General features: G+C 48.9%; 6 protein-coding genes across 6 annotated transcripts; 2 read left to right on the forward strand and 4 right to left on the reverse strand.

The window, feature by feature from the left end:
- Positions 1-843: 843 nt before the first annotated feature.
- ANOM_006734 (peroxidase/cytochrome P450 family protein) lies at positions 844-4,864 on the reverse strand (the record flags this gene model as incomplete). Its single annotated transcript, XM_015551990.1, has 13 exons — positions 844-902; positions 968-1,247; positions 1,309-1,545; positions 1,599-2,013; positions 2,070-2,557; positions 2,613-2,956; positions 3,016-3,346; positions 3,397-3,487; positions 3,534-3,683; positions 3,741-3,945; positions 4,003-4,244; positions 4,308-4,405; positions 4,478-4,864. 13 exons carry the CDS (start codon positions 4,862-4,864, stop codon positions 844-846), a joined length of 3,327 nt encoding a protein of 1,108 aa, XP_015406642.1.
- A 3,597-nt stretch (positions 4,865-8,461) lies between these two features.
- Positions 8,462-10,460, forward strand: ANOM_006735 (T6SS phospholipase effector Tle1-like catalytic domain-containing protein; the record flags this gene model as incomplete). The annotated part of the gene is made up of 2 exons (XM_015551991.1): positions 8,462-8,581; positions 8,667-10,460. The coding sequence occupies 2 exons, from the start codon at positions 8,462-8,464 to the stop codon at positions 10,458-10,460; spliced, it is 1,914 nt and encodes a 637-aa protein (XP_015406641.1).
- A 1,280-nt stretch (positions 10,461-11,740) lies between these two features.
- On the forward strand, positions 11,741-12,745 carry ANOM_006736 (uncharacterized protein; the record flags this gene model as incomplete). Its single annotated transcript, XM_015551992.1, has 1 exon — positions 11,741-12,745. One exon carries the CDS (start codon positions 11,741-11,743, stop codon positions 12,743-12,745), a length of 1,005 nt encoding a protein of 334 aa, XP_015406640.1.
- Positions 12,746-13,597: 852 nt separating this feature from the next.
- ANOM_006737 (flavin monoamine oxidase family protein) lies at positions 13,598-15,539 on the reverse strand (the record flags this gene model as incomplete). The annotated part of the gene is made up of 4 exons (XM_015551993.1): positions 13,598-14,610; positions 14,667-15,055; positions 15,120-15,157; positions 15,219-15,539. Coding segments are annotated over 4 exons (1,761 nt in total), but the record flags the coding sequence as incomplete, so codon positions are not given.
- Positions 15,540-16,420: 881 nt separating this feature from the next.
- On the reverse strand, positions 16,421-18,304 carry ANOM_006738 (homeobox domain-containing protein; the record flags this gene model as incomplete). Its single annotated transcript, XM_015551994.1, has 3 exons — positions 16,421-17,875; positions 17,946-18,057; positions 18,123-18,304. The coding sequence occupies 3 exons, from the start codon at positions 18,302-18,304 to the stop codon at positions 16,421-16,423; spliced, it is 1,749 nt and encodes a 582-aa protein (XP_015406638.1).
- Positions 18,305-19,295: 991 nt separating this feature from the next.
- On the reverse strand, positions 19,296-21,058 carry ANOM_006739 (cation diffusion facilitator family transporter; the record flags this gene model as incomplete). Its single annotated transcript, XM_015551995.1, has 4 exons — positions 19,296-19,696; positions 19,754-20,595; positions 20,645-20,695; positions 20,787-21,058. 4 exons carry the CDS (start codon positions 21,056-21,058, stop codon positions 19,296-19,298), a joined length of 1,566 nt encoding a protein of 521 aa, XP_015406637.1.
- Positions 21,059-21,292: the final 234 nt, after the last annotated feature.

Below are 21,292 nucleotides of genomic sequence, written 5' to 3' on the forward strand. Positions count from 1 at the left end.
AAGTAAACCTGGCAAAAAGGGAAAAAAAAAGGAAAATTCTAAGATATCCATCGGGATAAGACAGGTCATACGGGGACGGTCCCAACTGCGCGCAGCCTGTCATATTTCGAGTTTGATACATTGTCTGGTGGGGATGGGCGCGCTAGGTATGCGGTCGATATTAACCTGGCTTGAGTGGCATGATACCCCAATTGGGGGTCCGGGGCTCTATGCAGAACGGTATGCGACCTGTCTGATGGGTGAGATGATTCAATTTCCTAGGACGGGATGCATGGGTTTGAGGGAGAGCTGTCGGTGAGATATTGTACACTTAGGGTTAACTCGTGCTTGGGGATTGAGTTTCTACCCGGTTGGCCTTGGAATGTATTAGTTCGGTGGGGAGAAGAGAGTATGGCATTTGCCTGCTTGTGTAATACTACGCTCGACACTGATGATGAGGAGCCTGGCGTAGCATGAATTAGGCCTTGAAACTGTCTTCAATAGGGACTTGGACACTCTAAAAGGGAAATGGGTAAATGGACGATCGAACTACAGCGAGCAGATATGGTTAGGACAGGATTACGGACAAGCTATACAGGGTTGAGAGATATGACACCTCTAATAATATACTTATAACACGTTCGACAAACTCAGAACCAGCGTTGTGATCAATTTTGCGTGGTAAAAACAAATAACTAACACTGTTGCTACATTTGTAGTATATAATTATGATGTCAATATCATCCAACTAAAACAGCATACAAGTTCGAACGGAACTAGGATATCTCGCAAACCCATATTCAAATACAATATAACGCGTTATTCAGTCTCGGTGTTCAGGTCAATCCCAAAAAGAACGGTGATTTAGGAAGTGAGGCGCTTCTTGGGGGCGGGAATTGCACCATCGAAGTGGACCTTGAAGGCTGCGGAGAGAGCAGAGGTTAGTTTCCTTCATAGCATACCAGGGGCTGTACCAGGGATGACTTACTCGTTGGGAATGGAGAATAGCTTCCCCAATCCTCTCGCAGATAGACGTAGTAACCGCCCTCACGGTGGATCTTCTTCAGCTGACCCTGGGGGCCGGGCGCACGCCGAAGGTTGTCCAAGCCGCCGACAACACGTAACATAGACGTCAAGGCAAGCAAGGTCGTTTCCTTGCCCAAGCCAGTATGTGGGCCGAGACCGTACTGGATGTAAGATTCCAGAGGGCGGTCCAGACGCACTTCATTGGGATCGGGGAAGACCTGAGGATCACGGTTGGCTTTGACCTGTTGGACGTTAGCCATGTCACAGCTGCGAGCTTTGCGAGACAATAGAGAAGTCACTTACAGCACCAACGAATACTATGTCGCCACGCTTGATGTTGACATCACCGGTCTCATCAGTCATGAGGAAGTCAGCCTGAGCTTCACGGTAGGATCCAAAGGTTCCATTCAGACGGAAGCCTTCCAGGCAGTAGCGCATCAACTTGTCTTCAGAATCTTTGCTCTCCACCTTGGCAAGGCGGTTAATCTCAGGGAGATGCTCCTTGCCCTCCGAAAGATAATAGTCGATGATTTGGGTAAACTGTTTATATGTGTTAGCAGCGAGCACCGTAGCAAGAGTAGATGGGAGCTTACCATTTGGGCCTGGTTGTGCACCATTGCCACGGCTGCTGGGAGAACCTGAGAATAGGTGACATCGGAAACACCCAAGCCACTTTCCAGAAGCTTTTTGATCAACTGATCACCGTACTCCTTCAAGGCGTTGTGATCATTGTGACGATTTCCAATGAGGCCACTGAGGAATCCAGGAGAACTGATGGATTTGACGTGACTCTCAACGGAATGACCCAGCTGCTGAGACACGGCGCGAGCCGCGTGATGAAGAGAGAAAGACTTGGTCTTGTCGACATCGAAGAAAATGCTAGTAAAGATCACTGCCATACTCATGAAGGTCTCGTTCTCGGTGAAGACTCCACGCGAATTCCCCTTGGTCTTCAAAGGCAGAGAGAACAGCTTCGAGGCAAAATGAACAGGCGCTAGGTTTCCAATACTACAGACGTGGTCAGCTCTTGTACTGCGGTCGTACTGTTGATCAAGGTAACTTACTCCCGAGTGATATCAACTTGCTTGATTCCCGCAAGATTTCCGGACTTTTCTTGCAGAAGCTTGGCAGTGATGTCTTCATAGAATTCCTTGATGCTGTTACGCCACTGGTCATTGTTCAATGACTTGCTCCAGAAGTCATCGCCTCCCTTAGCAGAGGTGAGCGGAGTATTGCCGCTCCAGACCACGCGGAAGTCCTCTTCACGTTCCAGAGCCAGCTTGACATTGGGATAGGACACCAAATTCCCATGGGGAGGGGTGAATGACGGGCGTTCGTAAGAGTAGTGAGATTCCCTTCCCAGATCCTTCATAATCTTCCTGTTCTCACTGGGGATTGTCATGGGATAATGGGCATAGATGGAATCAGGCTTGAACCAATTCGGGAAGGCTCTGGTCGCAAGCTTGTAGAAGACACATCCTTGGTTGACGTTCAGGTCGTAACGAACCTCATTGTATCCCCAGTTAGTCAGGTTCCGGGCATTATAGTCGACCTATAGTCTATGTTAGATGAATGGTATTATGATCCCATGAAAAGGACAAACTTACAGTGTAGAAACGGTCACCACGGACAAGAGCCACAGCGTCAGACAGAACCGCACGAGAGATCGTATATGTAGGAGCAATTCCAACACCAGGTACCATAGGCTCCTTGGCTTCCTCAGAAACAATACCGGGGTACAGTTCTACGTAGTCTGGATGTCCATAAAGATGTTCGAGGGCCTCCGCAACTTCTTCGTTGCGGTTGATCTCCTTAAACGTTTCATATGGTTTCAAGCCGAAGAACTTGCGGAATTCGTTGAGGGAGCCAACATTCCACCTACGCGCCTGGTTGATACCCAGAATCTCGACTGCCCGAAGGCACTTGGGCACGTTCCGTGCGCCAAAGGAACCTATTGAACCATGTTTAGTATGTATGATTCAACACTTATTCGCTGGGTAGGGGACTCACCGGCAACATCCTCAGTTGCATTAGCGAGAATGTTTACGAGTTCTTCGTCCTTGAACGTGCCATCCTCTTGACGTTGAAGGTGGGCGAAAGTACGCTCCGAAGGGTCTTTTGAAAGACTCCGGTCGTACTTGCCAAGCCCCTTTATAAGGTCTTGGATTGATACTTCCTCAGCGGGCTTTCCCATCAGCTCCTCATAAATCTGCTCCGTCCATTTCTCGTCGTTGGCGCTGATGGCAGAATGCCAGCGATAGGCAAGATTGAACTCCACAGAGCATTGGTTACCCAGGCCAGATGGCGTGGGATCGCTGCCCTCCATTTGTGCTCGTGGATCCTGTTTGTGATTAGATCTCCTCGCAATGTCGAACAAGAATGTGAACTCACCAGGCACCACGTGCTGTTAACTCTGTTCAAGTTGACGATTGTACGCAGGTAATCATATAAGGTGATATTGATATACAAACCACATGTGACTCTGTAGAATGTTAGAAGGCTCTAAACCTGAGTGGGGTAGAATAAACATACAAGCGACCTGTCTGGAAGAGATCTTCATCGTATTTCGCCCACGCCTTCTTGAGCTGTTCTTCGCTAAGGTTCGGGTTAGGCTGAGGTTGGTGAAACGACCATTTTCATTGATCTCGGCCAGTTGTTCTACCACATGGTTGTGGAACCTAATTCGTACTTCTACATCAGCATAACACCATGCAACTCAAGCGAGGACGACTGACCTGTTCAGCATGACTAGCATAACGCAGCAGGCAGGAGGGAAAGCCTGAAGTCGAGGTTCGGAAAACGAATCAGGCTTCAGTTTGCCATCCTTATGTGTACGAACCAAGTCTTGCTCTTCTTGAACATCACCATATAAGATAGAGAGATCTAGGTAACCTGAAGTTTTGTTCATATGGGGGTTCCTGGGGTCGGTCTGGAAAATGTCTAGTAGAGCGTTAATAGGGAATCATGGAGTTGCGCCGTCCGTAACTGTCAACTCACCGTGAATGATCAAAGAGGCCCAGTCGAAGAAAAGACTTGAAACTTTGTTCGGGTGAGGGGTGAACTTCTCACGAGCAAAGAGACAGTCAAAAACCAAGCCCGCATCAGGTAAGCCACCTGGCTGGATTGTAAGGGGAGGGATAGACCTCGCATATGGTGTGTTGGCAGCGCCCAGCCATGGCAAGGTAGGGTTGTTATTGGAGCCATCGGCAGATCGGTAGGAATATTCGGGGCCCACAAATCTATACCATTATTAGTACCACCCGAATCGAGCGCCAACAGCTTCTTGCGTCAAAGAAACTCACGAGAGCGGGGGATGGGGCAGGGAGTCCCAAAGCTCATTCAGGAATTTGTTTGTGAGTTCGGCGCGAGTCTTCGAGTTTCCTGGAAGACCACTAACGAGCTACATCGAGACAAATCATTGTCAATAAATGCTGTCCTCCCACTAGATCGTCAAGTCATTCAGTAATCTTACTTTGATGATGTTCTCCATAAGCATTGTTTTATCGTTAACGAGCTCCCCTTTCAACTTCGTCCTAACTAGCTCCTTCGCGGTTGTAAAACCCTCGTAGTCAAGAGATTGGATGTCTTTCATGAGACTACCCTGGTGCTGCTCAAACGTGGCACCGTCACCGGTCTGGTTTGGCAGAGGGCTTTGAGAAGCGTGGAGGACTTGCGCATACTTGTCGAAAACCGACGCGCCATCCGCTGCTGCCTTACCGCTTGGTTCTTGATCCGAAGACGACTTGTGCGCCGGCGACACTTTGGACTGGCGCTTGTCTCCATTCACCTGAGCGCCATTTTGCTTGGTTTCGCGGTCATTCTTCGATTTTTTGAAATTCGTAGAGAATCTCCGCAACATTATGATTATGGTATGTGAATAGATGCGAAAGGTGATCAATTAAGGATAATGAACTCAAAAAGGCACGACGCGGGGTATAACAGAAAGTGAGCAAAGATCAGAAATGGAGGAGAATCTGCACCGACAAATGCTAAAGGAAGTTTCGCGTGTGTGGTCGTACGAAGCAGTAGCTTTTAAAAGCGCAACACAGCATGGGGTTAAATCGCTACCACAGCTGCGGGTGGAGCTTGGCCGTCGAATCCGATTGATAGCAAAACTAATTAATCAGTCTAGGGGTAGATTAATTGCACAGCTGAAATTCATCCCGGATGCTGTCAAGTAATAGTACCTACCATATGGTTTGGACCCGCGGGCGGCGCAGGAAGGATCATGTTTGGTCAATCCTGTTGACCAGGGACGAGAGTGGACTCAGTGGAGATGCTCAGACTGGCCAGTCAAGGGGGCTTCATCGACCAAGCACGGTACACTGTCCCATCTGTTCAACTTCATGGACGCTGCGCATTGACTTCGGGTCGTAGAAGGGATCTGTAGGTTGCTACGGAGTAATTCTTCGCTGACCACTGTAGTACCGTACATCCGACCCACCAGCAGAGGAAAAGTTTAATCGTCAGCTTGCATTACAGAAAGTCATCATCATTGTACTGGTGAATAGGCCAGCTGATCTTTGGTCCACTGCGGTAAGTGTAGCTACTAGCCAGCCACCAACTCATGTGGAATCTGCAGCGATCGCGTCGATGCCAAGTTGATAATCATGGCAAAGCGGGACTGTGGAATTGGAAGAGCTCAATCTCCACCTCGGCTCCAGACTGCCAATTGTAGAGTCCTGTTCATCCTGGCCCAAGCTCCAAGCTAAGTGCTCCAAAATCATTGGCGGGGGCATGCTATCCATCATCCATGAGCACGATACCGACGAACATGAATCAGTCCTCCGTCGTGGAGTATTGTGGGTACGCGTGCTGCAGATATACTTTCTTAGCTTCTTCCATACCCACTGTTCCTCACCGACCAACACCATGAGTAATCTGAAAGTTAGACTACTGTGGAAGGTCCTCGAGAATGTAAGGGTGTATGTCTTAACGGAGTCGATTACGCGATACCAGCAGCGAAGGGCCTCCAGCGAGACTAGATAAGAAAGGTTATATCATTGTAAGAGTACTGGCACAGCAAGGTAAGCACGATCAATGGAGTCTAGGCTTTGCGCGGCCATTACTCTGTACTTCGACAGACTTTTCTCGCCCAAGCCATAATGCTGTCATGATGGAGTCCAATGGGATGGCTAATGCCTAATTTGTAGCCACGCGCTCGAACACGGGATCATCATCATTTAACTTTCTGTTAGTTGTGACCTCGGTGGAGCCCCGTGGGTAACCCTCACCAAAAGGAGTGAAAAAAGAGTGGAAAGGGGAAAAGAGGTACACATAGACAAAGCCTGTTCGATATAGTTGAACTTTTTTTTTTAGGAAAAAAAAGAAAAAGAAAAAGAAAGAAAAGCAAACAAACTATTTTTTGTTTTTCATAGTATATGTTTGCCGTTGGTGCTTTTGAACAAGGCCATTTATAGACTGACAGGCCATGCTCCAGATAGTCAGTCAGCACTAGAGTACCTTGGGTGGTACAATACGGTACGATACCGCGATGCAAATCTGACGATCACCAAGCTGATCGACGAAATCTATGTGTTCGCCAATACAGCAACCCAATCGATCTGAGGACAAGTCGGTGTCTTAGCGTCAGTCGATAGCCAATCTTCGTCCCTTGAGGGATTATTTAGGTAATTCCTTGCGGCCTGATGTTGCAAAAGCACTCAATACTTGATAGACAAGAGGAAGCAACGAAATAAATGAATCGCAGGGGACCGTATGGCAAAAGTACTTTTCAAAAAATCAGCAGTGCGAATAAATCTGTGCAAGGGTGTGAATTGGTATGGTTGATTAAGGTTACTGCAGGGGTGATATATGTAGTGCTGGTCTCCTTGTACTACGGCCAAGGGTATAACGTAGTAATTTCATGTCTCAAGGTTATACATACGTGCTCCAAGGTCGATGAAATTAAGACTTTGAAGTTTGCTTTTTCTGACATTTCCGTAGACCGAGTGAGTTGACAGACGCAAGCTGAATGCCGGCATAGGGGCTAAGAGACCAATTCCATTGGAGCCGACCGGGTGTTGCCGAATGGTTCGTGGCGGAACCTGACGGCTGGGGCCCTGAAATTCCCCACACACCAAGAAACTCTTAAGCGACTCCGTACAAAGTTTCAGCTTTCCGTGGTATGCTCCATCGACTAGAGACTGTGATGGAGAACCCCAGTCCAATGATTGCATTGTCTCAGTATCGAAAATGACAAGGTTGTGTTTTCTTTGCTTAGCATCTCTCACTTTTCTCTTTCTTCCTCCCTTCTTCCCCGAAAATTCCCCCTTTCCACCCCTCTCTTGTCCGCCCTACAGAGCGAACCCACCAAGATTGCTTTGCTCACTCCACCCCTTGCTTCGGCTAACCAGTTACTCGGTACACACAGGAAGTCGAGGTGGCCTCCCCTGCTCCAATAGGAACGCTCGGGGGAGAATCATAAACCCTGGACAAACATGATTCGGTGAAACACCGTGGGAGTCTCAAAATGACTCAGATATGGCCTGCGTATTGCGAGGCTCGTATATACTCCGTATGTAACATAATGTAGACGGAGTTCGCAAGATATGCGCTAAAGGCGACCCGCCATCCATGAATCCCCACCGGACGAGCTGGCTGGAAAGGATCGTCCCTGGCGTACGGGTCACATACGAGAACTGTTCCGTAATCAATTCCAAATTTTCGATCAACGAACCGCATTGGCCATGGCTTTGGCAATCAACCACAGTTCCCATACCCCGAGATTGGCTGAGCCTGGGGCTATCTCATTTGATGGTAGGTCGCCGACGTGCAGAGAGACGATCACTTCTCCAAGATTATCCACCCCCTCTCCTCTTTCTTTTTTCTTTTTTTTGCTTTGCCCTTCTCAGAGCATTGCATCTTGAGAGAACCCCGTCATTGCTGATCATTGGCTTCTGCTGCAGCTGACATCCCGTCAGAACCCACCATAGCCGACAAAGATCCACTCGGGACAAACAATCTAACTTAGGAAAAAGGGAGGAGAAGAAAAGGGACACTAAAAAAGCAAAAAGAAAGGGAAAGAAGAGAAAGGCATGTGGTGCGCAATGGCCCAGAGAAAAAGAAAAATTTTTACACCATTACAAGCCTTGTAAGGGTTGGTGCAAGCTGAGGAATGTGTCTAATCGTGCATTTTGACCAACCACCTTCTTGCTCCACTCAGGAGGCTTAACATCGACGTCTCGTTTGGTCGAATCCAAGGCTATGATGCAGACAGCGGGCTCTAAAACAGGGAGCGTCCTCTTTACGCTCCATCCTTCCGCGCCCAGGCTCGTTCACATCCTTAGGGCCTAAGGGACATACTTTCGGTATTAGTCGCATGTGCTTGCGAGTAACCGTCATCGGCGAATATATCTATATCCACATCTTCCCACCCAGAATATCCAAGCGTGTTGACTGCTCTGGCAAGTCTTGCCTTGAGCTATACTGCCTATCCCTTTTTTGAGCAACCAACATGGATGCAGCAGTTTTAGGACCGGCCCGTGTGCCAAAGCAATTTGTTCTGTGTTTCGATGGCACTGGAAATAAATTTTGCGGGGATAAGTCGGACAGTAATGTTCTGAAGATATTTCGAGTAAGTTGGCCCAACACAGAGGATCGAGAAGGTTCCATGTAGACCGTAAGCCAATGTCCTGGTCTGACACTAATGTTCTAACCAGATGCTTGATCGCAGCAAGAGTCATCAATTTCACTATTACCAGCCAGGAATTGGAACTTATGTAACTTCCAAGTCCCTGTCCAGCTCTGGCCGCTTCCATCGGATTAGGTCCGCATATCTGAAAGCAAAGGACTCCGCCGTCGGGTCCTCCTTCGCTGACCATGTCATGGGCGGATACAAGTTCCTCATGCGTTATTATGCACCCGGAGATGAGATTTACTTCATAGGCTTCAGTCGAGGTTCCTATATTGCTCGCTTCCTTGCAGAAATGTTGGACTTTATCGGCTTGCTCGAGGCTGGCAACGAGGAGCTCATCCGATTTGCATGGAAGACCTTTGCCAAATGGCAGAAAAGACGTAACACCAAAGGAGATACCGCTGAAAGGGAGAAACTGTTCCAGTATATGAAGGCCTTCCGGGAGACATTCAGTCGACCAATTACGAGAATTAAGTTCATGGGACTATTTGATACTGTCAATAGTGTGCCTGCGTTTGAATCCGCGTGGATGCAACGAAGCAAGTTCCCATATACTGCCCGCAGCTCGGCCAAGGTCATTCGACATGCGGTGGGGATCGATGAGCGACGTGCCAAGTTTCGACAGGACCTGATTTCTGAGGTCAGGCCATGCTGTGAGGAAAAAAAGTCCTCCCACTGGAAACGTCATCTACCCCGACTGCACCATGCTCCAGAGAAATCTGATGATGTCCCCGAAATCGTCATCAATGGAGGGGATAACGAGGATGACCCCAATCAGCAGAGGCACGGGGAGACCGAATCTATGTACCGCAGTGTGCGAAGCTCGAACCAGAGTGTATACAGCGCAAATCATCGATACCGTGCACGGCCACAACCCTCCCAGAGAAAGCTCAGCCTGGCTGTTCCCGGGGCAACAGCACCCACAGATGATAGAGCATCCATCAACAGTGACTACTCGGACATTTCGCTCCAAGTGCCACACGAACATATTGGGGCGGAAAATTATGATGAGGATGAGGATAGTCCGCAAGACATTCAGGAAGTATGGTTTCCGGGAGGTCACGCAGATATTGGTGGAGGATGGCAACAAGAGCCAGACGAATGGCCACTCAGCCACGCACCATTGGTTTGGATGGTTCAAGAGGCCCGGCGCGCTGGGCTCCAATTTGATCCTGCGAAGATGGAGCACTTTCAATGTCTAGAGGAGTATGATGAGGATTACTCCCCCATTCGCGAGAACATGCACTGGGACCTGAATACCAGTGCGTACCAAGATGGCCATCCGTTGAGGCCAATTGCAAGTCAGCAACTGGCAACCCATGTCGCCGCCGTTTACGGGGATGGGATACAAGCAACGAACGACTCCGGATCCACATTTCTGACGCCGCTCAAAGAATCCTGTTTGGCCCCAATACATGACTGTCTGCAACTCGGCAATGGCCTACCACCTCTATCGGTTCTCACATGGCGAATGATGGAGTACCTCCCATTCCGTCGGATGGATTTGCAGAAAGATGGGTCATGGAAACCGATCCGGTGGCCGCTTCCGTGCGGAGAGGTTCGTGACATTCCAAATAATGCCCAAATCCATGTATCTGCAATTCGTCGAATGCATATGGATGAGAACTACCGCCCCGGGAACCTGATCGTTGGAGGTGGAGGTCGTGGTGTTAGGCGAGCCTCTCCAGACCATGGAATTGGAAAATGGGCACTTAAAGGCCATCAAGGCGATATTGTGCGAGAAGTTTATGTGGCAGTGCGGGACGAGGAACCTGAGGCCTCAACTCTTTGCAAGGACGAAGAACACGATCACCAGTGAGACAACGTACCTTGAAGATGGGAACACCTATCTTTCTTCTCTTTCTTCTTTCTTTTCCTTTCTCTTTCCCTTTTCCTTTTCCTTTTCCTGCCTAATACCCCCAATAAACCTAGTAATCCCTTATGTACGTCACGGGATAGTGATATATAGGAAGTTCGTCTTTGGATCATCTCTTTCGCTGCTGCTATTCCATCTCTCAGTACCCTTTCTGTCCTTCATTTTTTTTTCTATATGTTCCGTCCAGCAAATGTGTCTATACCTTTGTCCGTTAGCCTAATAAGAAAGGGGGCCATATGCTAAAACAAGGATCATGATTCTCCAGTTCTTGTTAAACAACATTCCCGAGGGTATCTACGTACTACGTCCACTCCACAATATTTCTACCACTTACATATGGATTCCAAGGCACACATGCATTTCAATGAGTGGTTCATTGATGCAGACCAAACGGCGTAAAACAAATGGCATTGCCTAGATGCATGTGTCCAGATGGAAGCAGTACCCACCGCGTGATACACCGATTGTGAATTTGCTTATTGAGATATGCACTTGTTACGGCCCTTAAATCCGTCGGTTGAATTCCAATGACCTCTCTTGCTACACAGATGTTAACTCCGGTATTCGACAGCAGAGAGAAGAATAAAAGTGGAGTATACGAACAGCATGAGGGATTCAAATATGAAGGAATATATGAGAAAATTACTAATATAGTAACCGAAGGGTTGGAGTAGCAGAAGTCAATCACAACGGTACGTGGTCATGAGCTTGGACATGATGCGGTCAGGTGCATGTTGGGGGTGCGCAGAGAAAAAAGGAACACCTTGGGACTCGGGAGTATCTCAGGCCTGGGTGTGACTTGTTAAATTTCGTTTCCTTTCAGTTTTGTTTTTTAGTTTTTGTTTTTTGGCACGAAGTGAGAGGGAAGAAGAAAATGACCCTCGATATGAATATAAATTTCAGTCCGCGTACGACATGAAGGGATTCAACATGTTCAATGTGTTTCCTTTGATATACAAAATTGCAGGCGGTGGAGCGCGGAGAGAACTAAACCTCTTGTGGCTTGGCGTGCGCGAATTCATTGGCCGCGGCGGCCTTTCCTTTCCCATCACCCGCGCGCCCTCTTTCCTCCTGCTCTCTTTTTCAAGTCCGCGACTTCGAAGTCTTGACTTCACCACTTAACTTTACTCCCTTCCCTACCCCCTATCCCCTGTTTCTTGCACCTCCTCCATACACCCCCCCTCCAACCAGCATGAGGCCGATTTAACCCGACTAACGAATCGATGACGGATATGGAAACGTCTCGCTATTTATCCCCAGAGGGGATAATACTACCCCCTAGTCCCGTGGAATCGGTGGACTCTCCCGAGCCGACAGCGCCGGGGTCCTCTGACAACCGCAAGAACGACGTCACGATCACTCTGCCACGTCCCCCGGCCCCTTCTCCGAGTCGCTCGCCCTTCGCCCGTTCCCATTTTCGGTCTCGATCTCTGGCTGAGGTATCGGGCCTACCTCCTATGACGCGCGCTCACTCTACCCCGGGGCTGGACTCACGGGGCAGGTATATCTTCGTTCATGGTCGCGAGGCACCAACAAGTTCACCGGAGAATGCCGTGAAACGCTATCTACCATTTCAGGCCCCAATGGGGGACAGCCTTGAGTCTAGAATGGTACCCTTGAACATTTCCGAGCCCATTTTAGAGTATGCTGAGCTGGACACCGCGATGCCATCCTCTTCAATCCAGGGAGAGCCTCGTACGGCCTCACCTGTCTTATCCAACACTTTTCCCCGAATGACCCGCCGACGACCGTCATCCCCGCTCCATTTCAACCCCATGAATTCCACTTTTCAGTCTGCCAGCAGCCCCTCTTCCGCGCACTCATCTCCGATAATTCTCAACTCAAGATTCAACGAATCCTTTCCTAGTTATTCAACATCTTCTGCTTCATCAATGCCCTCAACGCCGACAAGCATTCGCTCGCGGAGCCCGAGCATTTCATCTTTAGAGACCATCCCGGACATTCCCGATGCCGAAGCTGCGGCTATTGAAGCTGATCGGATCGCTGCCTTGAAAGCTGCAGCTGATAGAGCAGATGAAGCGGATGCTGCGACGAGCGGAAATCGTCGACGAGGGGCGTCAGACGCGTCAGGCCCTTCAAGCTCCCTGATGAACATGCGAACCGTATCAGGGGGCTACGGTCTTAGGGCTGATAAGCGGAAACGGTGGAGCGTTTGTGGGGCCGAACGTCGTCAAGATCTCGACTTAGAGACGATTTGGGAAGATTGATATGTTGACCACGACTACTTCCTCCGCAACCTCTAACAAATGATCAAGCAACATACGCTCAACAAAGCAATTTTGTGGGCTGTGCTTCGGCTTTTAACCAAGGGTGTATTGTCTCAACGTTGAGTTTTATCTCCACCAGCTGTTGTTCCGACGTACCTTATAGCTCGACTTCCTGATGTGAAGGATTGTGCTATTGATATAACCGGCGACGCTCTTGAGTCCCGCGCCCCAGTTCCTTTTCTCTCGAGATAGCCTCTACTTCAACAGTCTTATCCCGGTTCCCGGTAATATTATCATGTGGCGCTGTATTATATTCTTTTGATTTGCTGGAACTTCTCCTGATTGTAACTGTTCTTTGCTCTTTGTTCTGGCTCTCATCGTCGGTGTCGCAATACCCTTTCCTGTCTTTAACTCTTGTCTATTGTTTTTGATTCATGTGCCTCACTAAATGGATATGTGGAGATGGAGAGTGCGCAGGTTCGTTGATACTCTTTGTGGAATCGTTCCATATTGTGGGTTGCACCAGGGCGCAAGGCATTATGATTCTGTACGGGTGGCTTGTCATCCGGGGGTGTTATCTTATTAGTCTGTTTTCTCATCTATCAAGCGAGGTTTAAGCGTCATTGTTGTGATTCCCCTGTTGCTTTTCATTTTGTTGGAACAATATTTTACATCATGGGTCAAATTGCAAGGGGTGTCCCTTGATTGTGTAAATAGAGCAGACTGTTCAATGGCAATCGTACATACATATGCTGGTTCATTTCGAAACCATCTACATCTTCGCTCCAAAAGCAGCAAAACCACTATATCCACCTACGAGTATCGACAGATCAGGTAAGAGTGATGTTCACCTTATATCTCAACATCTCCGTCCACGGAAGCCACAACCCTTTCCCCACTGGCAGAAGGTAAAGAATCATCCCTTTCCAAGCCTAGCCCCAACTTACCAAGACCATATAATTGGCAGATTTGTCCAGCAGCACGCTCACCACTCCAGTACGCCCCAGTCGTCGTCCCAAGCGCAACGAACGGCGCCGTATGCTCTCCAGCAAACCACACCCCACGATGCGGCCCGAGTCCCGCTCGCAGAACCTCGATATCTCGATCGCCCTCACTGAGCCCAACCTGAAAGTTGCAATACGACCCATTCCCGGCGTAGGGATCATTCTGCCACTGGGTTGCCATTACGGCGAGCGGTTTACAATCGGGCGATGACTCTGAATACCCATGCAGACGGGAGTAGAATGGGCGGAGGAAGTCATCGAGGAAATCGTAGTATTCCTGAGACGAGGGGTCGAGGTTGGCCACTTTAGATACTATATATGTAGCACAGGGCCCGTAAGTGTAGAAGAGGAGAGTTGGATGAGCGCAATCCGCGGGGAGAGCGGCTAGAGATAGGCATTCTTGGTTCCAGAGGATGCCCTCGGGTCCTTTTGTGTATGTGGGATCGAGGAATTGAGTGAAGATTGGACGCTCATAGGCGCTATAACTTGTGGCTCCACTGGTGGTGAGGTCATTGGGATCCTTATGCCAGAAGGCCCGCGGGAATGTGATGTAAACCTTTTCTAAGCGGCCGTAGGAGATGTTGTCGATTGCTTGGACGAGACGGGCAGGGAGCTCTGGGGTGAATACGGATTTGTTGTGCTTTAGCCATCCCAGTGGACATGTTACTACCACTTCATCGAACGTGTGAGTTTCGCCTGTGGCGGTTGTTAATGTTGTTTTGTGAGGTGCATTTGGGTCTGGTTGCACGTTGGAGTTGATGTTGGTGATTGGTTGGTTGAATCGGATATCGGCGTGCTGCAGGGCGGCCCTCGAGACGTGGGCGAGTATGTCTTTGTACGTGGATGCTACAAAGTAGTTGTCTGGTATTGAGAGTCAGTCGAAGGTACTGTATGTGATGACGGTGAGGAGAGCGTACTGCCATCTATACATTCTTCCAGGCAAAAGAACTTCAGACTTTGTCTTTCGATTGGGTCACCGACGTACGCTCCCCATTGTCTGCAGGTCTCAATACACCATTTTTTCTCTTCCGGAGTAAAGTTTACTTTCTCGACTTGGTCTAGGAAGAAGTCGAACAGACTTCGTTCCGGTGGGATAGAATCTTTATGAGCGTTACTGTACTTGAATGCTTTGTCAATGGTCATCCACACGAATTCCGAGATTTTCGTAGCTGTGTTGTCGTCAATAGGGCTTCCATCCATAGAGATGAATGCTTGATTTCCCTCGAAATCTTCCATGGTCGTCTTCGTCGTTTCTGCAATGGTCGCTATTGGATTTGTACCAGTGCCATGGATCCAGTTTGGGCCGCTTCGGATCATCAGCATGAGTAGTCTCGAGCAATAGAATGAAATTATAAAAGCAATGCACTTACAGATCTATTAAATGATCCCCAACCTTGCTTTGGTGAACCTGCTCGGTATTAGTATATCGACCTATTACTACTCAAGTTTTGTCTTTAGTGCGCACATACCCTCCCTCCGACACGATTTCTGGCTTCAAAGATTGTCACTCGCGCGCCATTTTGTACAAGAATATCTGCACATCTCAGGCCAGAAAAACCTGCACCAATAATGGCTACATGTGGGCTTTTACTCATGTTGGTATCCGAGAATACAGGGTTGGATTTCTGAGGCAGCAGCGACAGTGGGTATACTATATTGTCTGATTTGGTAGTACAGGCACGAGAGAGTTTCTGCACCGTCTCCTGGTTAGTGTTATGTGAGTAGTAGGTGTCATGAAACGCTTCGAAGTAGTCATGCCCCGATAGAATATCAAATAACCATGAAGATGTTCCTGACTCATGCTCTTGCTTAGTCCATGCTTCACAGGAATTGTCTGCCCGCCACCAATTTATGGATTGATGATGACGGAGTCAGGAGAATCCAAGCTTGTGGCGGGAGAATGAAGGTAGAAACACGCTCCAAGGCAAAAAGCATACAAAAAATGATATACCCCGTAAGGAAAGTGGGGTGGCTGATCTACATCGTTGATATAGGCAGCATTCCGACAATCCATGCCAGTGAAGAGACATGATGCAAGTGGCGCACACCCTCACAAATAGGTTTTATATGAAGTACAAGATGTAAATGAAGAGACTGTTTACTTACCAAAGCTGAAAAACACCGACTTGTATACAAGTGTAGCTGAGATAGCCTGAACATCAAACCGACGTGGAACAGAAAAGCGGACCTGCAGATAGTACATTTATTTATTTAGATGGGACTGAGCTCGGGCCACGTGCCACTTGCCGTTGGCTCCTGTTGCCGCCGAGGTCATTAACACCTTAAGTTATTACTATTTTGTTTTTACTACTGGTAGTCAGCAGTGCTTGCATTGAATGATATCCTTGATTTTTATCGTTCATTTCAATCGCTCTATTAGCCTGGAATTACATTTGGATATCTGAATATTTGACAGGGTCTAGTCATCAATATTTGGTAGGTAGTGGTGCCACAGCCGTCAGGGACGATATCATATCCCTTGAAGAAATGAATGGCTAGGCAAAGAAAGGGGTAGTTCGATCATCACAGGTTGAGCATCACAGATCATACATGAAGTCACCGCTTGCTGGCGCTCGCAACTTGAACATAACTACAAAGGAAATGAGTATGAAACAAAGGAAAGTTAACAAAGGAAATAGGTCATGGCACGAGGAAACGGGTATCTTAGTTCCTATCGCCATGCACCTTGGCTCAAGGACAACAGGCCTTGGATGCAATCGAGGTCTTCTTCCTGACTCGAACCACCCCCACCAGCCATGAATGTCGACACTTCTGTATCGATTGTTGGCAAAGCTTTCTCGTTTGCCTTACGCTGCGACGCTTGAGAGAGCCGAGAGCGTCTGGCAGATAGGTCCTTGTTGACTTTTCCATCCTTCCCGTTAGCATCTCTCAGAACGGGACGGGACGAATGATGTTGAGAAGCCGCTCGTCGGCGGACACGAGAAGTTTGGGTCCCGGGGATCCAGTTCTCCTTGTCTGAATCACCGCACTCTACTTCTCCATTGCCTTTGCCTGCCATGCTCTTCGATAGTTTTGCTGAGTAAGAGGTGTTCTTATCGTTGGTCATTTCGAGACCAGACTCGAGACGGCCCAACGACGACACCGCGCGCGATAATTTTCTCCTCTTTTCCCTTGTAGCTTGAGGGACGGGTGTGTTAAGATGGTCAGAGGAGTTGAATGTCGCAGTGTTCTTATACTTTGCCGATAGGCTTCGTGTCAACGAACGAGGACCGCCAGAGCGGAAGAATCCAGGGGATCCTGTATGTGCTCCACTTTGTGAGCTGGATGGGGTGGATAATGCACTCCGGGCATCAGTGTCGAAAACAGATTCCCAATTCCGAGGGTCGCGTGATCGTCCAAAGATTCTTTCCTTTTCGATAGATCCTCTAGGTGTCCCCAGAACCACTGCACTATTGCTTCTCCGAAGTCCCGAGAATCGAGGGGTCCGGGTTGGAAACATTGAAATGCGGTTTTTGGATGGTGATGGTTCCCCATCGGCACGGATCACGGCTTTTCCGTCTGAAGACATGGCAATTCGGAGCGCGTTGCGTCCTTTGGGCGGGGATGGAGTCAACTCGCCTTCCTTTCTCACCATAGCTTCTCCATCAAACGATAAGGATATACGCAGAGACGGTGGTGATTTTATGCTCTGCATTCCATATGGTGTTAAGGGTTGCTGTGCTTCTGATCTTCCTTGTCTAAGGTCCGTGAACGACCGCTTCCTTTTAGCAGAGTTCTGGTGTGGTGTATCGGTTGGTGCGCTCGCATGTTCTTGGTTCAATTCGAATTCAGACCGCGAGTTCTCTTGTGCCCCTTCCTTGTTTTCTGGGGCTACTGATGTTGCTACGCTCGTCTGGGAACTCAAGACGGGCTGCTCGGGTTCCTCTTGGCTTCCACGAACCATATCCGATGTTAAAGAGTCGTTCTCCGAGACCCGTGTCACCACATTGTTCTCATTTCTAGGGTCGTCATACTGCTCCGTCCCACTAGAAGAGCCTGGTTCCGCAGGTACACTCTCATCGCTGAAACTCTGTTTCGACGCGTCGGACCGAGGGGCCAGCAGTTCATGAGGTTGGAGGGGTTTCGACTTCCGACGATCATTCTGGCGACGGTTCTGAAACCATATCTATGCCGTTAAAGAGCAACAGTCAGAACAAAGGAGTGCTAAATCATTCAACCTTATCCAAGAGACGTACTTGGACTTCTTTTTCACCCAATGACACGCGACTGACTATGCTGGTCCGGGCCGTCTTATCTGGCTTCGGATTCCGTTGATACTCTGCCTCCAGAATTGCATGGTCTTCAGGACTGTTCGTTCAGAATAAGCACGCGTTAGCTAGGTATATCAATGGGGGCCGTTCCGTTTCATATACCTTGTACGGCGACGCTTCTGCCGTGCGAGTAACTTGTTATCGACACGCGGGGGAAGGTTCTGCGTTAGGGTTTTCTGCGAGTGTACGAGGAAGGCATAATTGAGAGCAGCTGTGGACTCGGACGCCTGGGCTGTTGGCGGAGACGATGAGCATGGCGCAGCAGAAGGCTCCGGGTCAGACATTGTGTAGTTGATAAGTCAGGATATAAGCATGAGGGCTAGAGAAGACAATTGCAAGACAGAAGCAGGAAAACAACCAGGAATATAAGAAATCCAGCACTAGTCCCGTTTGACGTTCTGGGGGGGCTAGTGATCTGGAGCGGAAAAGTGACCCCAAGGTGAGTGGGAAAAAAGCGCTTCATCTAATCGCGTCGCGATGTGGACGCGGACGCACCCGTGCAGGCGTTACAGTTTAGCTCCGCCCGGAGCACGAGGGTCCAACTTTCTGGAATTTCGAGCTTATTTTATATTTTTTAAACACTACTATTCTTTACTTAAATTATAGATGAATATAAAACGTCCTTTCGAGGAAATAAAATCTACATCGCTTTTTCCAAACACACTTTGTAGACAAATCACCTTCATATCACCAGCAATACCAAACCGCGGGGTTGATACACCATCGCGGTTCAGGTGTACAGTAACAACTACAGGTACAACACCCCATAGTTACCAACGGCATACGACGGACGCTTTATCATACACCTCCGGAATTCACCACACCACCACCTCAACCCTGGTTAGGATGAATGACTCTCTAACTAACCCAAGCGGGTAATCGGATATTCCCCAGATGCGAGGGCCTCTAAGCAAGGAGCAGCCGCCAGAGCCAATCCCGAAACAGATATTTAAAGCTCTCAATTGTCCTTCCATGGTTGACGTCGGACTGATAGTGTCATGTGCAGCTGGTTTGGGAAGCCCAATGTCACTGTGCTACGTTACAGCAACACCGCTTCTGGTCTTTTTTTTTTCTGGGGTTCTTTCGCAAGTTACTTACATACCGTCAGGAAATTTGAGATCGGATTACTACCCGCGTTGGACGCGCTGGACGCGAAGTCACGTGGGGCTTAATGGTGGGGATGACTCAGCTTCGATTTATGTAACTATGTAAATATTGAATACACAGCAAGTCTTCTTCTATGAATTACTAGTATTATAGTCTGTTTTCTATGAACTAATGAGCCTGCTGGTTCAGGTGGGTGGGGATGTTCCACGGATCATAATCCATGTGCACGAAGGCGCGGTCGACCGTCGGCACACTCTCGATCATGTACTGCAGACTCTCGCCGATGTCGTGGGCATCGCGCAGCCGGGTCTTCCCTTCCAGGATGATGTCTACTTCGACGTTCAAGAGGTCGCCGGCATAATATGCCCTCAGGTTCTGGATCTTGAGGATGGCTTTCGAGAACCGCATGGTCATGTAAAGTAGGACGCTCTGGTCGATGGGAGATGCAGCCGCTCCTGTGAGATGGCGGATGTGCTCGCCTGCAGTGCCGCCCCAGTTCCAGATGATGTATACTGAAAGGAGGAGACCGCCTAGCGGATCGACCCACCATAGTTTGGTGAAGGAGCCGACTGGAGGAGGAAAGGTTAGTTCGTTTTTCTAATATCTTGGGCGTGGGTTGCACTTACTCAGAGGGAAGAGAATACTGAACAAGTTGAACACGACGTCCGTTTCAGCGTCTTGTGCCAGGGCCTGGACACTCGAGTTTTTGATTAGCCGACACCAGAACCAGCATGCAAGTTTCACTACTACGGTGCTAGCCATCACCGCAATCGAAGGGATCGTTAGGTTGACTAGGGTTGTATCGTTGGACATCAGCCGAGTGAAGGACGTGATAGCCACCTGGACAAAGGAGGTCATCATCACGACGGCGAAGACCAACACGCTCAGGGGCTCCAATCGGCGCCTGCTGATAGGGTACTGATAGCGGTCATCCTTCTGAATGAGGGTCGTCGTCACCCAGACAATGGCAGTGCTCAGAAAGTCCAATGCGCCGTCCACCAAACTGGCCAGAACTGACAGGGAGTTTGTCATGGACATGACGACTATCTTCGCTGCTAGCAAGACCACGTTGGCGATGAAGTTCACGTAGATGGCAATGGTGACAATGCGGGCTCCGCTATCCACGAAGTCGTCGTCTTTCGGCCCGCCATCTGATAGGGACGGGGCACTTTCGTTTCCGTCCTGAGGTAGAAGTGGCGTGCTCTCATCTGGGATCCGATAGAGGTTGCGCGGCGTCCGTTTGATTCGGTCTTGCTTTTGTTGTGGCTCTCCGTTGCCTTCGGCAGCAGCAAACAGGCTGTTGTCAGGTACGTGGCCGTTTCCAGAATTCTCGGAATTGATCTCCGGTATGACATCGTGACCTTGGTGATAATCGCCGATGAGGCGATGCGGCAATGATGAGTCAAGTAGCCGGTCAATGTATACGTATTGTGCGATGAGATCATTGTTCCGCTCATAGTATTCACGTCTGCGGATGTTAGGTTAGTGGTCTCAATTGAGAGAAAGGAGTTACCCACAGCTTTTTCCCCATTCCTTTCAACGAGTCGGGGTTTCTATAGTACAATTGCCTAGAGACCATATTTCCATTAGCTATCCTGTTTTCCTCCAAGCACCCCCTACAAAAGCAGACATGTTCATGGACCATGGCCAATGACATACCAATTATAGACGGACTTGACATCCCCAATTAACTTCTTTGCCCGTTCCCATGGTGGCAGCTCATCATGCCGAAAGCTATCCTCCCAGGGTTCAGGCTCTGGGTGAAAGAACGCCTGCGAATGAGACTGGCTAGACGTTGACCGCGGGTAGAAAGGATCTCGCCCTCGGGCTCCAGACTGGGTCTTCTCGGGCGTATGGACTGATGAGAGCTTGAAAGTGCAGGGGATGATGGGGGAGAACCCTGTGGCATAGTGTCGGAACGACTCAGCCATGCCATTGTGTGGTATGATTAGGTGTGGATGAAGTTGATCGATGAGCAGGAACAGACAAAAAAAGAAAGAGAATCGGGTGGATATACTGATTTGTACTACATCATAGCGTACCTAACAGCTCGGACTAGGTTTGGTCGGCCCGGGATCGGAACATTCCATGGTAGCTCTCAACACTGTTCAAAATGATCACGCTAGCGTAATATATATAGTATCTGAAATTTAAGTCAGTTTAGA

This window comes from Aspergillus nomiae (assembly GCF_001204775.2).
Source record: "Aspergillus nomiae NRRL 13137 chromosome Unknown contig00144, whole genome shotgun sequence".
Taxonomy (NCBI): Eukaryota; Fungi; Ascomycota; class Eurotiomycetes; order Eurotiales; family Aspergillaceae; genus Aspergillus; species Aspergillus nomiae.